This window comes from Bubalus kerabau, chromosome 16, assembly GCF_029407905.1.
Source record: "Bubalus kerabau isolate K-KA32 ecotype Philippines breed swamp buffalo chromosome 16, PCC_UOA_SB_1v2, whole genome shotgun sequence".
NCBI classification, from domain to species: Eukaryota; Metazoa; Chordata; class Mammalia; order Artiodactyla; family Bovidae; genus Bubalus; species Bubalus kerabau.
In genome coordinates, this window is record NC_073639.1 from 75,683,978 (window position 1) to 75,698,204 (window position 14,227).

General features: G+C 66.0%; 1 protein-coding gene across 4 annotated transcripts; it reads left to right on the forward strand.

Moving 5' to 3' along the window:
• The first annotated feature begins 18 nt into the window (after positions 1 to 18).
• GUCD1 (guanylyl cyclase domain containing 1) lies at positions 19 to 12,066 on the forward strand. 4 transcript variants are annotated; one of them, XM_055549722.1, is made up of 6 exons: positions 19 to 291; positions 5,326 to 5,410; positions 6,073 to 6,238; positions 7,307 to 7,398; positions 9,161 to 9,399; positions 9,894 to 12,066. In XM_055549722.1, exons 1-6 carry the CDS (start codon positions 81 to 83, stop codon positions 9,983 to 9,985), a joined length of 885 nt encoding a protein of 294 aa, XP_055405697.1. In that variant the 5' UTR covers positions 19 to 80; the 3' UTR covers positions 9,986 to 12,066. The 4 variants fall into 4 exon arrangements, with proteins under 4 accessions (XP_055405697.1, XP_055405696.1, XP_055405698.1 ...); XM_055549721.1 differs by having other exon boundaries at positions 22 to 291; positions 9,158 to 9,399; XM_055549723.1 differs by lacking the exon at positions 19 to 291 and adding an exon at positions 387 to 597 and having other exon boundaries at positions 9,158 to 9,399.
• Positions 12,067 to 14,227: the final 2,161 nt, after the last annotated feature.

Sequence of the window (14,227 nt, forward strand, 5' to 3'; positions counted from 1 at the left end):
TTCGCGTTCATCCTTATTGCGCCGGCTGGGGAACCCGAGCTCGGGTACAATAGTTCCGGGCCAGGGGAAGAGCGGGGCTGATGACCGGACCAAGGTGCCGCCGGAAACAGCGACCCTCGGGCCGGCCCGGGCCGAGGGGGACTCGCGGTCCCCAGCACCCGACGCCAGACGCGGGCTGGACGGCGAGGCGGGCGGCGGGGGCGGCGGGCGCGGAGGCCCGGGGCCGGGACCTGCCCGCACAGCGGAAGCCTCCGAAGCCGACGGCGCCGGGGAAGGGGCGCCCCGAGCGAGGCGAGTGCCCCCGGCGTGCGGACAGGGGAGGCGGGGACCCGGAGGAGAGGGCCGGGGGGCGGCCGGCGTGGGAGCCGGGGGCGGGCCGGGGCGGGGCTTGGGGCCGCAGCCGCCTCCCGCCCCTTCTCCCCCCGGGGCGCTGGTGCTGGCGGCCCGGGAAGCCGGCGCGCGCGGGCCGCGCGCTCTCGTCCCCAGTCGACGCCAGAGCTGCAGCCGGCGCCGGGCCGGGGCCATGGGAGCCCCGCGCCGCCCGGGTCATGAGGACGGAGGTGGACGCGGAGGCAGCGGGGCCGCCGCTCGAGCCCGGTCAGTGTGGTCCCTCCGTCACCCCGGGGATCGCGGTGGGCGCGGGGCAGGACCCCGGGGATCGGGGGGCGGCCCTCAGCCCGGGGATCGCGGTGGGCGCGGGGCAGGACCCCGGGGATCGGGGGGCGGCCCTCAGCCCGGGGATCGCGGTGGGCGCGGGGCAGGACCCCGAGGATCGGGGGGCGGCCCTCAGCCCGGGGATCACGGTGGGCGCGGGGCAGGATCCCGGGGATCGGGGGGCGGCCCTCACCCCGGGAATCGCGGTGGGCCCGGGGCAAGACCCCGGGGATCGGGGATCAGCGGTGGGGGGCAGCCCTCACCCCGGGGATCGGGTATGGGGGAGAACCCAGCCCGAGCGCCGGGCAGGGTCCGGCCGCGCGACCTTGGGCCGACCGCCGCCGCGGCCCCTGCTGTTGAGCTCTGAGCGAAACCTGGCCAGGTGTGCGCTCCGGCAGGTCCCGCCGGGCCGGCCACGGTCAGTTGGGGTTTGTTTGTTTGTTTTCCTGATAACTCCTGGAACAGGGACACCCCTGGGCATCTCTCGCTTGCGGTCATGGAGGGAAGGAGGGTCCTGGTTGAGCGGCCGGGGCGGGGGGAGGGGTCACCTTTCCCAGGAGGGAAAAGTCCTCTTTAGAGCTGCTTTGAGGAGACCCTGTCCCCCCTCCGGTAACTGAGGCCTTAGAAGGGGCAGGCAACTGGGAGGGATCGCAGAGCAGTGAGGGATCGCCTGCCCCTGGCCTCCCAGACTCCTGCGTGGTGTCTTGCTACAGGGTCTTCCTTCTCTAGTTCCTCCTTCCAGGCGCCTGAGTTCCTTTGCTGGGGGGGAGGGGGGAGGGCGTGGATGGGGGCACAGACTGATAATCAGTGGCCAGCCTCGGTGTGCTTTTCTGAGTGGGAGAGGGGGGAGAAGTGCTTCCCCATCCCCTGTGCAGCATACAGTTGACGAGTGAGGGGCCCACACGGGGGAGACCCCAGCCCTGAGGCATCCATGGGACACGACTGAGGTTGCAGCAAGGACTTGGGTCCAGGGCTGTCCCTGGGGTTTGCTGTCTCCTCCTCCGGTTGTCTCACTCTGTGATCTTGGACCAGACACTTGCCTTTCTGAAAGAGCCTCAGTGGAGTAATGACTCATTTCCAGGGCGCTTTCTCTGAGCAGGCACTCTGCCCGAGTTGTTTACATGCAGGGCCTCGTTAATCCTCATAACGACTTGGGTGAAGCTGGTTCCAATTGTCACTTGCACTTTTGCAGATGAGCCGACCCAGGGCTTAAGTATTCAGGGCCAGGAAACTGCCTTCCTTCCTTGAGGACAGCTGCCAGCTGAAGCCGGGCCAGCCCCTTCCAGGCAGACCCTGGCCCTCAGGTGGGATGGGCTGTGGCTCCAGGTGCCTGGCAGCAACTTGGGGCTTGGAAGGCCTGCCCTTATCGGGTTGGCCAACTTGCTTGTGCCTGGATTGGGGGTGGCCCCGAGGCGGGTGTTCAGGCACCTAGGGGTGTGGGCAGGATCAAAGGGTAAGAGATAAGGGCGAGAAGAGGTGGGGCAGAGTTCCCGAGGGCCCCAGCCAGTGGCGGGCGGTGCCACGTTTTACAGCGGGGGAGGCACAGACAAGAGTCGGAGCCTGGCCACAGGTGGCCCAGCCAGCCAGTGCCAGAGCCCCGGCCGCAGAGTCAGGAGGAGCCGTGGACAGAGGACCATAGTCTGGAAGCCTGGGGGAAGGGGAGTCCTGCGGTGACCCGGAGGCTCAGGCCGCTCAAGGGAAAGGAAAAAAAAACAAAAACGCTTTCCATTCACCACCGAAGCCTGTCTGCCGAGGTCTCCAGGCTGGGAGGAGGCAAAGGCTCCATGCCTGCCACTGAGGAGTTCCCCGAGGGTCCGGCGGGCAGACAGATACCAGCTCCAGTCCTCCAGATGGAGGGGAAGGGACCGACGCGTTTGCATGTTCAGAGATGGGAGACAGCCTTCTGGACAGAGGGATATGCGGGAGCCAAGGCTGGGGAGTAAACAGCCCGTGGAGAGAAAAGCAAGAAGGCAGTGTGCAGCTTCGGGAGGGGCTCCGGAAGGGCGGGACGCAGGCCGCCAGGGGACAGCAGCCTGCAGAGGCCTCTGCCTCTGCTCAGCCTTGGGCGGGGGGGGGGGCATTACTTTGGGACGTGAGCACCTGGATGGCAGGGCTCGGTCCCGTAACCTAGTGTGCCCAGGGCACACCATATTGGGTGTTCGGGAGTTCATTTTCTTTCCAGCAGCAGTTTCTGGAGTCACTGCTGCGTCAGACACCGGGCACTGGGAACCACAGCGAGTAAGACCAGCCGATTCTCTGCCCTGGGGCCGCTTACAGTCTAGCGGGGCGACAGGCAGGCTTTTTGTGTGTTTTTGTCACTTTTGCCAAGTACTGTGAAGGAGACACTGTGGAGCAGCCCCCTGCTCCCAAAAGCACAGTCAGTAAACGCCTCTCACGGGCGAGGGGACTTTGAGCCAGGACCTGAGTGACAAAAAGGGGCAGGCTTGAGTCCCGAGGGTGAGAGAGCTCCCCCGGGGCGAGGGGGGGCAGGCCCGGGAGGGCTTCGTAAGGGGGAAGAACTGGCTCCTGAGGGCCATGGAAGACTGGAGGGACCCCTGCAGCTGCTGTGGACCTAAGCCGGAGAGGGACTGGGGGGGTGGGGGACAGGCAGAAGTCGGGCAGGTTGGGGCCCATGGGGCCAAGTCCGTGGCAGTGGGTGGAGACGGATGTTGAAAGGCCCAGAGAGGTGGCCTGGGTTCCTTTTGGGGCCTCCTGGGGCCAGGGGAAGGAGAGAGCGAAGCCTGAACCTCGACTGGTCTCAGCGCCCCGGGCCCCAGCCAGATGGAAGGCGGGGCTCCCGGCAGCACCCATGAAGGGGCCTCGGGGACCATCTTGCCCCAGGGGACAATCTTGCCCCAGGGGCCAGGCGGCTGGCCAGCAAGCGCCTCGCACTCAGCCGTGCCTCCCTGCTTTCTGCGGGCTTTGCGGGTGAGGCGGGAGAGGAGAGAGGCCACGGCAGTGCAGCCAAGGCACAGTCCTGGGCCCTGCTCTGGAGAGGGCATGGACACTCCAGCAGGGAAGGGGTCCACATGGGGGCCCGGGCCAGCGGAGTGCCGATGAGTGAGGGGGCACGGCCAGCCTGCCGTCTGGGGAGGCCTGGGAGGTGCTGGCCTCTGAGCCAGGCCTTGAGGGCAGGGGAGGGTGTGGACGGGAGAGCAGGAGCTTGGGACCCCTGCAGGCAACAGGAGGTCACAAGTCACAAGGCCAGGATGGACCACAGGGCTCCCGGGCGCCCTGCGGGTTGGTGCATGTGGGGGTGGGGTGGGGAAGGGTACTGGGGGTCAGCTTTGCGCGGGCCGGTTGTGAGTTCAGGAGCATTGCCTGGAGACCTCAGGTGGGGAGACCATGGCAGTCGCAAGGGCGTCCTGAACGAGGAGAGTGTCCCAGCCGGTTCTTTAGCTCTGAGCTCCATGCAGGTTCCTGGGACCCCCAGGGCAGGAGGACCCCCCAGGCCACGGGACAGGGGCCTGCCATGGCCCCGCTCTCTGGTCTTAAGGCGCGTCCAGCATGGCCCCTGGCCTGGCCCCTGGTTTTCCTCCGCCGCCCGTGTGTGCTGTCCGCCCGGGCACTCCCCACCTAGTCGCCAGTCTGCAGGCTGGGCACTCATGGGGCTCTGGGGCAATGTTTGTTGACCAAAAGGGAAATCAGACCAAAGTCCCCACTTGAGGGATGGCCAGACCCAGCCCACACGTGAAAGTCAGAGGCCCAAGCCAGTGGGAGAGCCCAAACTGGAACGCCCAGGCCAGGCCCTTGCTGCTCCGCCCCAGGTAGCCCTGACTGATACGTGACTGCCCCACCTTGAAACCCTGGGGGCTGTGGAGTCAGCAGTCTTGGGAATTGAGACAGGAGCGTTTGCCGAATGCCTCCGGGAGCCCCCCGCCACAGAGGGGCTCCAGAGAGGGGCCACGGGGGGGGCGTGGTGCCCGGGGTGGGGGGCTGTGCACCGTGGGAGCAGCGTTGTGGAGAAGGGGCGTCTGCAGACAGGACTTGACTCCGTGGCCTGGGAGGCTGAGCCAGTCTAGGCAGGAGGGAGCGGGTATGGAAAGGCCCTGGGGCATGTGAAGGCTCCAGCCTGGGGAGGGTGAGGGGAGGCTGGGCAGCAGTGGGCCCCGGGGCCGTAGCCACGCAGGCCTTGTCCTAGGGGGTGTAGGAGCCACCCCACCGGAGGCCTGTGCATAGGGCTGACCTGCTCAGACCGGTGTTTTGGGGAGACCGCCACTGTGGCGAGGAGAATGGGTTGAGGGGCCCAGTAAGGCCATGGACCGTCCTCGAGTGGCCCCTTGGGACCTGAGCGGGCGCCGGTGACGGCGGCTCCAGTGGGAGTGGGGTGGCGGGCAGGCACTGCGCTGAGGGTCCGTGACCCCCCCGTGCCCCTGACACCTGTGACCCGCCCGCGCTCCTCCTGCCCGTGACCCCCCCTGCTTCTCCCGCCCATGACCCCCCGCTCCACCCATCCGTGACCCCCCCCCGCTCCTCCTGCTCGTGACCCCCCCACCGCGCTCCTCCAGCCCATGACCCCCCCTGCTCCTCCTGCCCGTGACCCCTCATGCTCCTGCCCGTGACCCCCCCACCGCGCTCCTCCCGCCCGTGACCCCCCCACCGCGCTCCTCCCGCCCGTGACCCCCCCACCGCGCTCCTCCTGCCCATGACCCCCACGCTCCTCCCATGCAGGGGACTTTGTGCAGCTGCCGGTGCCCATCATCCAGCAGCTCTACCACTGGGACTGCGGCCTGGCCTGCTCCAGAATGGTGCTCCGGTGAGTGCACCGGGCCAGCCCTCTGATGGGGGGGTGGGGGTGCATGGGGAGAGCGCCGGGCGGGATTCATCGTCCAGGCGGCTGTCTCCAGCTGGGGCTTGGGGGAGGCCCACCATCTACCCAGGCTCCACTCCACCTGTGGAAGCCCGTGGCGGTGGACCAGGCCCCAGGTCTGCCTCCGGAGGATGCCCAGAGTCTGGAATGGCCAAGAAGTCACATGTGCCCGGGCCTGCCCCACAGACTGACCCCCACGGCCGAGATGCGGGGCCCTCCTGCAGCCCCCTGACCTCGGACTCTCGGCAGACGGGGTCACTGGGCAGGGCAGCCTCCTGCTCCCCTTCCTGGAAGTCTAGGCAAGATAGGTGTTCCATGCCTAATGCTCAGGGGACCAGTGATGAGATGTGCTCCAAGCACTTAGATGGTCCTGAGATGAGGCTGGAGAGGCTGGCGACTGACCCAGAGTCACACGGCCCGTGAGAGACGCCAGGTGCAGAGTCCAGGCCCCAGACGGGGACCTGCATGGTGCCCAGGAAGCCCCGGGCAGTGTGCGGTCAGGACCTAGGAGTTCATGATGCAGGGCGGAGCCTCCCGGGGGCACAGGCTCACACGGCGGGCCCTCGGGGGGAGGCTGCCCCGAGGCTCAGCAGGCACTGTGCCCGCAGGTACCTGGGCCAGCTGGACGACGCTGAGTTCGAACGGGCCCTGCAGGAGCTGCGGCTCACCAGGAGCATCTGGACCATCGACCTGGCCTACCTGATGCGCCGCTTCGGCGTGCGGCACCGCTTCTGCACCCAGACCCTGGGCGTGGACAAGGGCTACAGGAACCAGGTTCGCGCCGGCCGCGGCCTTCCCGGTGCGGGACCGGGGCCCCGGACTGGACACGAGCAGCCAGACCAGGCCCCTGGGGCCCAGCAGCTCAGACACCCCCAACCCCCACCTGTCGTGGACGCACCTGCCGACTTGCAGAGGCGCCCTCGGCAACCTCATGGTCCTTCCCTTTGTCGCAGCTCCAGCCGGCCAGGCCTCGGCACCTGTCTTCCTCCGGCCGTCATTAGCCAGTTTTCTTCCTTTGTACGGGGACAGCCAGCTCCAAGTTGGGTCTCTGGTGTTCTAGAAGGAAAAAAAATCTACTGTCTTTCATTTTTATAAAAAAGGAAGGCTGCCAGGGACCTCCTTGGAGGTCCAGTGGCTCAGACTCGGTGCTTTCAACGCAGAGGGTGCGCGTTCCATCCCTGGCCGGAGAACTAAGATCCCACAAGCTGTGTGGAACGGTCAAGAAAATAACTCAAAAAACAAAAAACACACAAACAAATAACAACAAAAATAGAATGCCGACAAAGCCTCACTGAGACCCCAGTGCACCCTGCTGCCCTTAGAGCCAGGCCTGCCTCCCCCAGGACAGGCCTTGGCCAGGCTCCAACCTGGGCCAAGCAGACAGTGCCTGCCGGCCTCGTGGGCGACAGGGCCACTACCCCGTGGCCAGTGCCCGTCCACCTGGCTCTCCTTGGAGCCGTCCAGGCCAGGGGGAAAGGCCGGTGGATCTGGTGTGGTCAGCGTGGCCTTGATGTGGAGGAAAGGCCCAGAGCAGGGTCTCTTCTGCCTCCCCTGTGGGGCCCCTGGCCCCCCGAAGGCCCCTGCGCCAGACTGTGTCCTTTGCTAACACGCGCCGGCTGAGCCGAGTGGGTGGTGTCCAGGCTCCTGCTCGCCCCCAGGGTGCCGGCCCGAGCCTGCCGCCTGCCTGTCTCCCGAGCATCCTCGCCAGCCTCGGGTGGTTCTGCCGCCCACGGGCCGGGCCCATGTCCACTCCCGACCCCCGTGCTGTTTACGTCCTCCCTGGGGGGGCGGGTGTGAGGGCAGCCGGGGTGGGCAGCCTCTGCAGCTGCTCTGCCCTCGCAGTCCTTTTACAGGAAGCACTTTGACACAGAGGAGACCCGGGTGAACCAGCTCTTTGCACAAGCCAAGACCTGCAAGGTGCTGGTGGAGAAGTGGTGAGTGCGTGCGTCTCCCCCACCCCCCTTCCTCGTGCACCTGCTGCCCCGGGGCTGGTGGGGGGCGGCCTCCTTGGGAAGGGGCAGACCTGAGCTTTCCCGCCCTGCCGGCCATGGGCACTGACTTGTCCCTGCACCCGACCCCTGAGCCTTAGTGTTTCCATCCATAAAATGGGAACAGGTTGGGGGCTACATGACCTAGTCTACACAAAACTCTGACCTGCGGTGGATCCTGAGTGGGGGGAAAGAGGGACAGGTGAGCAGGACAGATCTGAGCCATCCCTCGGGCTGCTCGGGGAGTGCTGGCCTTGGGGCAGAGCACAGGGACCCTAGTGGCGGGTGACGGCCTGAGGAGCACGCTGGCACGGCGAGAGGCTGGCAGGGATGGCCTGGGTGTCAGCTGTCAGGGAGGCCTGGCCAGACCTCCTCCCGGCTGCCTGACCTTAATAGGTCTTCCTCTTCTCCACACGGGGCGGGGGAGACTTGCCCAGACACAAGCAGCTTCCTCCCCAGCCTGCTGTGGGCACTGCGCCCAGCAGGCGTCCGGCTCTCAGACCCGGGCTGGTCTCTCCTTGGGTCTCCCGTCCTCCCGGATTTCTGTCTTCACGATCACTTGACCCAGGCACACAGCCCTCTGGGCACAGGGAAAAGTTCTCCACGTGTCCCCAGGCCACGTGAGCGCGTGTTGGAGGGTGAGGTAGCCGGTGTTAGCTCCGTGGCACCTGACTGGCTGTGTGGCCATTCCCGCCCACCCCCCCCAGCAGTGAGCGCCACGGTCACCCCAGCGGCCCAGCCATGCACTGACCCGCACCCGGGACTCCACCCCGGGCTTCCTGATGGCTGAAGTCCCCCTCAGGGTCATACCTTCTGCTGGGAGCTGAGCCAGCTGCTTCCTCTCAGAGACCCAGTGGAAAAATGGCACACTTCCCTGAGCCACAGCATCAGACCAGGCTGCTCTGTGACTCGGTGGGGCTGGGGCTGGGCCCGGCCACCAGGTGCCCACACGCACCCCCGAGGGGCCTGGAAGGAAGGAGGGTCAGTGTGGCTGCGCGTTGGCCCCCACCCACCAGTGAAGACGGTGGGGCCCAGGCCCTGGGGAATCCCCCCAGCCCTCCCCGCTCGGGTCTGTCCTGGACTTGCCTCCTCCCGGGCGCCTCGGAGGGGCCGGGGCCTAGGAGTCTGGAACAGCCAGCTGACCCGGGGTTCCCCTGCAGGTGCTGCCAACTAGTCCTTCCCGGCAGCCTCTTCTGCCACAAGGAGCCTCAAACAGAAAGAGAAATAACCCCTTGCTTGGTTCCGATTCGGGGAAGTAAATTAAACCACCCGTTTATGTTACTAATGCAGCCTTTAGGGTAAAAGACCAGGGCAGTGGGGGGCAGGTCTGGAGTTGTACGGTCACCCTGTGAAGGGCCTATGGGCCCAGCGTGTCCTGGGCATCCCCCTGGTCCGTGCTTGGTCCCCCCACTGAGCCCTGGCCACCATGACGAAGCAGGCGGGTACCCCCTGCATGGAGCTCAGGGCGGACGCGAGGCGTGGCCCGGGCTCTGGGACAAGGGGCAGGCCGGGGCCCGGCGGGGGTCCGGGGAGGGCCCGGGGCCCAGCAGCGCGGCTGACCCCATCCGCGCCCTGCAGCAGGGTGAGCGTGCAGGACATCCAGGCCCACCTGGGACACGGGGCCGGCAGGGGTCCGGGGAGAGGCCGGGGCCCGGCGGGGGTCCGGGGAGGGCCCGGCGGCACGCTGACCCCTTCCGCCCCGCAGCAGGGTGAGCGTGCAGGACATCCAGGCCCACCTGGCGCAGGGCCACGTGGCCATCGTGCTGGTGAACTCAGGCGTGCTGCGCTGCGACCTCTGCTCCAGCCCCCCCAAGTACTGCTGCTTCACGCCCAGCGGGCCCCGCTGCTTCTGCCGCTCCCCCGACTACCAGGGCCACTTCATCGTGCTGCGCGGCTACAGCCGGGCCGCCGGCTGCGTCTTCTACAACAACCCGGCCTACGCCGACCGTGAGTGGGGCGGGCGGGCCCCACCGCTTTCTCCCCGGGGCCCCTACCCCCCAGCCCCGAGTCATCACCAAGCCAGCCCACTGCCCCCACCCAGGGCCCAGCCCAGGGCTGCAGTTCCCACCACCCCCAGCCCCCAGGCCAGCCCTCTGTGCTGGAAAGGGAGGTCGGGGGACCCTGGTCAGGGGACTACACCACGCTGCGCAGAGTGGCCGAAAGAAAAAAGTAAAGTCTGCCCGGCCCTGGCCCTGGTCACCGCTCGCCCCCTGCCCAGACTCCCCACAGCCCTAGGGACAGGGAGGGACCACCTGCCTGTTGCAGACAGCCCTGCGGACCCCAGCGAGTCCCCTCCCCTCTAACCCTTTTTCCTGCTGAATCACGGAAAGCGCAGAGGACAGGCTCACAGGGGCCACAGTGGCTGCAGGGAGGGCGTCCCGCGTGGTGGGGGGCAGCTGGGACGCCCCCTTGCTGACCGCCCCATCCTCCTGCCGCAGCAGGAATGTGCAGCGCCAGCATCAGCAACTTCGAGGAGGCCAGGACCAGCTACGGCACAGACGAGGACATCCTCTTTGTCTATGTGGACAGCTGACGGCGGGAGCCCGCTGTGCCCTGCCCTGCCCTGCCCCCAGAAGCCACTCCAGAGGCGCTGGCCCAGGCCCGGGGCTCGGACGAGGCGCTGCGTCCCTGCTGGCTGTTGACGTCGTCCTCCAGGCCCGAGGCTGAGGCCGGCTCCCGCTGCGCTCAGGGGACGTCTGCCCCAACGGGCGCCCTGGTGCCTGCAAGCCAGACTCAGGGCAGGTGGGGGACGCTAGAGCCCATCTCCCTGCAGACCCGGGACCCAGCCCCAGGAGAACCGCAGGGCTGTTTGTGTGGAGGCCGTAGCCACCCTGGGCCCTGGGGCTGTGTCAGCTCCAGCCTCCCTGGGATCTGGTCGGAAGGCAGGCGCTCTGGGCCCGCTTCCCCCTTCCCCCACCCCCGCCCCGGGGGGCCCAGTCCCTGCAGCTGGTGGCCAGGCCCCTGGGGAGGGCTGGACCTCAGGCAGAAAGGCCTCAGGCCCCTGTGGCCCTCCTTGGAGCGGACACCTGGGCTGTGGGCGGGACCCTGGCTCCCGTTGGCACCCCGAGGGCCAGGGCCAGTGGCCTGGGCCCCAAAGACGCTCCCTGCCCCCACCACAGCGCCTCCTGCCTCAGTGCGGGCAGCCCCATGTCTCAGGGTTGGGTGCTGGGGCCCTGGGCCTGCACACCCAATCGCGGCCGGGGGCGGCCTGTGGCCTCCCCCCAACCCAGTGCTCACACCTGGCCCTCTGCACAGAAGGCCGGGTGGTCTCTGTCAGCAGAGGGAGTGACCCTAACCCAGGATCGCACAGCGCGGACCCCCGCATGGACTAGAGTGGCCTCCTGCTCCTTCCTTTTTTAGCCGGAGGAGGGGTGTGTGTGTGTGTGTGTGTGTGTGTGTGTGTATGTGTGTGTGATTTAAGTCTTTTTTTAGCCGGGGAGGGTGTTTTTTTGAGATTGAAGTTTTCACTTTTGGTGGGGTGAGACTCAACCTCAAGCAAGACAATAATAGTGGGGTCACAGGTACTTTGGAACCACGGACACCTCTCTTCACGGGCAGATAAGCCAGGCCAGGGTCTCTTCCAAAGCCAAGGGGACCCGGGGCCGCAGGCAGGCCGGCCTCGCACCACAGCCAGAACCTGACTCAGGACAGAGGTGGGGCTGCGTCTTGAACCTGGGTCTGCGCCCCTGGAGAAAAAAGGGAAATGGGCCATTCCCAAAAGGGGCTGGGACACCTCCTGCCCCTGCCCTGGGTTACCTCTGGCCAGGGGGGCCGGGACGCCCCCGTCAGCCGCAGCACCTACGTCTTGGTCGTCAGTGCCGGAGGCCTGATGCTGGGGCGGTGGTTGCTGCCGCTTCCCCAGGCTGCAGACCATCCAGGACCACCCAGCCGTACAGCTCCTTGACCCAACAGCCTTGACCGAGAGGCAGGCGCTTCTGGCCAGGCAGCAGCCCTGGGTTCAAAGGCTAGCACTGCCTGCGGGCCCGTCTCGTCCTGTTGCCTTAACCCTGGGTGGCCTGAGACCCCCCCGAGACCTGGTTCCCACGCCCGGGAGGACCACACGTGGCAGCTGCAGGCTGGGTGCCCCGGGAGGGGCCCGGGTGACCCCAGCGAGGGTGGCGGTGTCCAGGGAGACAGCGACAGGAAGGGGCGGCCGCCCTTCGGTGAGGCCCAGTACTCGGGCCGGTGGGGGCTGCCCAGGGAGCAGCCTCCACAGACAGTGTCCACGGTGCCTTCGTCCAACAGAGACACTGTCCCCGGGTCGGAGGAGCGAGCCTCTCGGGGAAAGCTGCAGGTTAGAAGTCACCCGTCTGGAAGGTTCACAGGAGCTGCCTGGTCCCGGGGCCAACGCCACCCACCTAGAGCGGGTCTCAGAGGCAAACCTCTCCCTGATGTGTCCTGTTCACACACAAATCATTAAAATGGGGCTGGAGACAGCAGGACTCATCATGCGGCACCGTGACCCCTTGGCCGCACATGGAGGGGGTGCCCTGGACCGCTGGCTGTCTCCCCGGCCACCTAGGGGCAAAAGGGATCTTATGCATCACAGGGATTTTTATACGTGTTCTCTCGTTTGTAATGAGCCATTCTCAATAAACATGATCCTCACTGCAAGACGCTGGCAGCCCCTGGCCCGCCTCTGATCCCGGTCTCCTTGGGGCGGCTGCTCCCGAGCACACGCGTAGGTGTGTTGGCCCCCGGGCGTTCTCATGGCGTGACTGGAGGTGCCAAGCGGGGGAGAGCTCGAAACTGAGCGTGAAGGATCACTGGGGATCTGGGAGACCAGAGCGGGGCACCTTTCAGAAACCGTCATCTCTAAAGCCCTGTGCCGAGAGCCAAAGGTGCGAAGCTCTATCTGTATGACGGTTTTGTGACCAGGCCAGCTCGGCTAGCAAGGCATGCGTGGCCCCCGCCCAGGCAGTTAGGAGGTGCAGAAAAGGCTCTGATCCTATAGCGTGGGGACCCCATTCACTCAGGGGCTCCCCAAACTGCTTTGCCACACAGTTTGTTTCTGTGGAACCCTGGTCTTCCCTGAATGATGCTGACCTTTGGGTAAGCCCTGATCCAGTATCCTGAGGTCATCACTCAGGACTTCCCTGGTGGCACAGTGGTTGAGAACCCACCTTCCGATGCGGGGCCCGCAGGTTTGGTCAGGAAACTTTTAAGATCCCAAGTGCCATGGGGCAACTGAGCAAGCAAGCAGACGGGCCAGCACACGGGCTGCTGATCCTCTGGGGACTTAGATCACTGGTCCTCCCACCGAAGCAAAACCCCTGGCTCCACGGTGACCTCCAGCTCCACCAAACGCCGGGGTTAGTTCGCTGGTGGGACGACTAAGCTGAAATCTGACAGGTCCACCTGCGGCCAAGCTGTTCACCCAAAGCCGCACAGCCCCGAACTGGAAGTGGGCGTGGGTCCTCCGCTCAGGGGCTAGAAGCCCAGGCCAGTCCTCCACCCAGGAAGCTTTGCTGTGCTTTTACCGGCTCTGCCACCCAGACTGTCAGACTGTCCAGGTCACTCACATTGAGGCGCAAGGCGAGGGCCTGTCCACCCTGATGGGGCCCACTGGGACAAGGCTGGTGACCGCACCTCAGCGCCACCTGACGGCCACCTGGGCCAGTCCCTGGGCTGGGCAGAGCAGCGCCCCCACCACCGTGGACCCTGCACGAAGGACACAGCGCTTCCTGATGCGGAGGCTGCCACTGCATGCAGACAGGTGATTCTGGCCAAGGGCCGGCCCATTTCTCCTGCAGGGAAGGAGGGCGCTGTGTCCAGGGCTTGGCCCTGTGCAGCACACCCCCAATTCCATCACACCTCCCACCGGCTCTTGGGGCTATCTGCGGTGGACACTTGTCAGGGTCACGGAGGTGCTGCTCCCATCCGATCAGGCAACTTTGGGCGCACTGCTGTGACCCTTGAAACTCATCTGTGTGGTGTTCTTGGCTTTCGGGGCCGCCTGCAGCCTGACGAGGGTGCGCCTTTCATCACAAAAGCTCATCAACGAGGAGCAGGAGTCAAGGCGCTCAGTGGGCCCTCCGCACGCCCTGCCGTCTGTCCGTGGGCATCTGGACCCCTTCAGCACGGGAGAGCCTCCTCATGGGCCAGCCTCCCTCTCGGCCTCCTGGTCCACTCACCCTTGGGAAGCAGTGTGCTCACTGCATGCACCTGTCCCTAGAAAAGCCACTTCCTGGGGATATCTGGACGGAGGTAGTAAGAAGGTCGGCAGGACTGATTTCGAACTTTGGGGCTGAGAAGAGGCTGAGGTCCACGCCAGAATTCCCTCCTGGTCCGGGAGTCCCAGCTCTGCTCTCAGGGCCTTCGGCCGGATTAAATCAGGCCTACCCAGATTATCTAGGATAATCTCACTTGCTTGGTTAACTGCCTACAGGCTTAAATCACATTGGGTAAATACCTTCACAGATTAGCGTCTGATTGGGTAAACGGAGACAACAGCCTGGCCAAGGTGACGGCTTCCAATGACCGTCCCCCTGTCCGCAGAAGTCGCTGCCAATCTAAATGGAAGGCTCTCTGGCTGCAGAGCATGGGCTTCAGCGGTCGCGGGTCCCAGGCCCTAGAGCCCAGGCTCAGCAGTTGTGGCCCGCAGGCTTTGTTCCTCCACGGCATGTGGGATCTTCCTGGTTCAGGGATGGAACCCACATCTCCTGCACTGGCAGGTGGATTCTTTACCACTGAGCCACCAGGGAAGCCCCTCACTTCTTTTCTTTTTAAAAGACACTTATTTGGCTGTGCTGGGCCTTCCAGGGAGATTTTCCGT

Excerpts from the sequence above, each read along its gene's own strand:
- GUCD1 (XM_055549721.1), top strand. The coding sequence starts at position 81 with ATGACCGGACCAAGGTGCCGCCGGAAACAGCGACCCTCGGGCCGGCCC. Across the intron at positions 7,399-9,157 it reads AAGGTGCTGGTGGAGAAGTG|CAGGGTGAGCGTGCAGGACA; the intron begins GTGAGTGCGTGC and ends TCCGCCCCGCAG. Across the intron at positions 9,400-9,893 it reads CAACCCGGCCTACGCCGACC|GAATGTGCAGCGCCAGCATC; the intron begins GTGAGTGGGGCG and ends CTGCCGCAGCAG.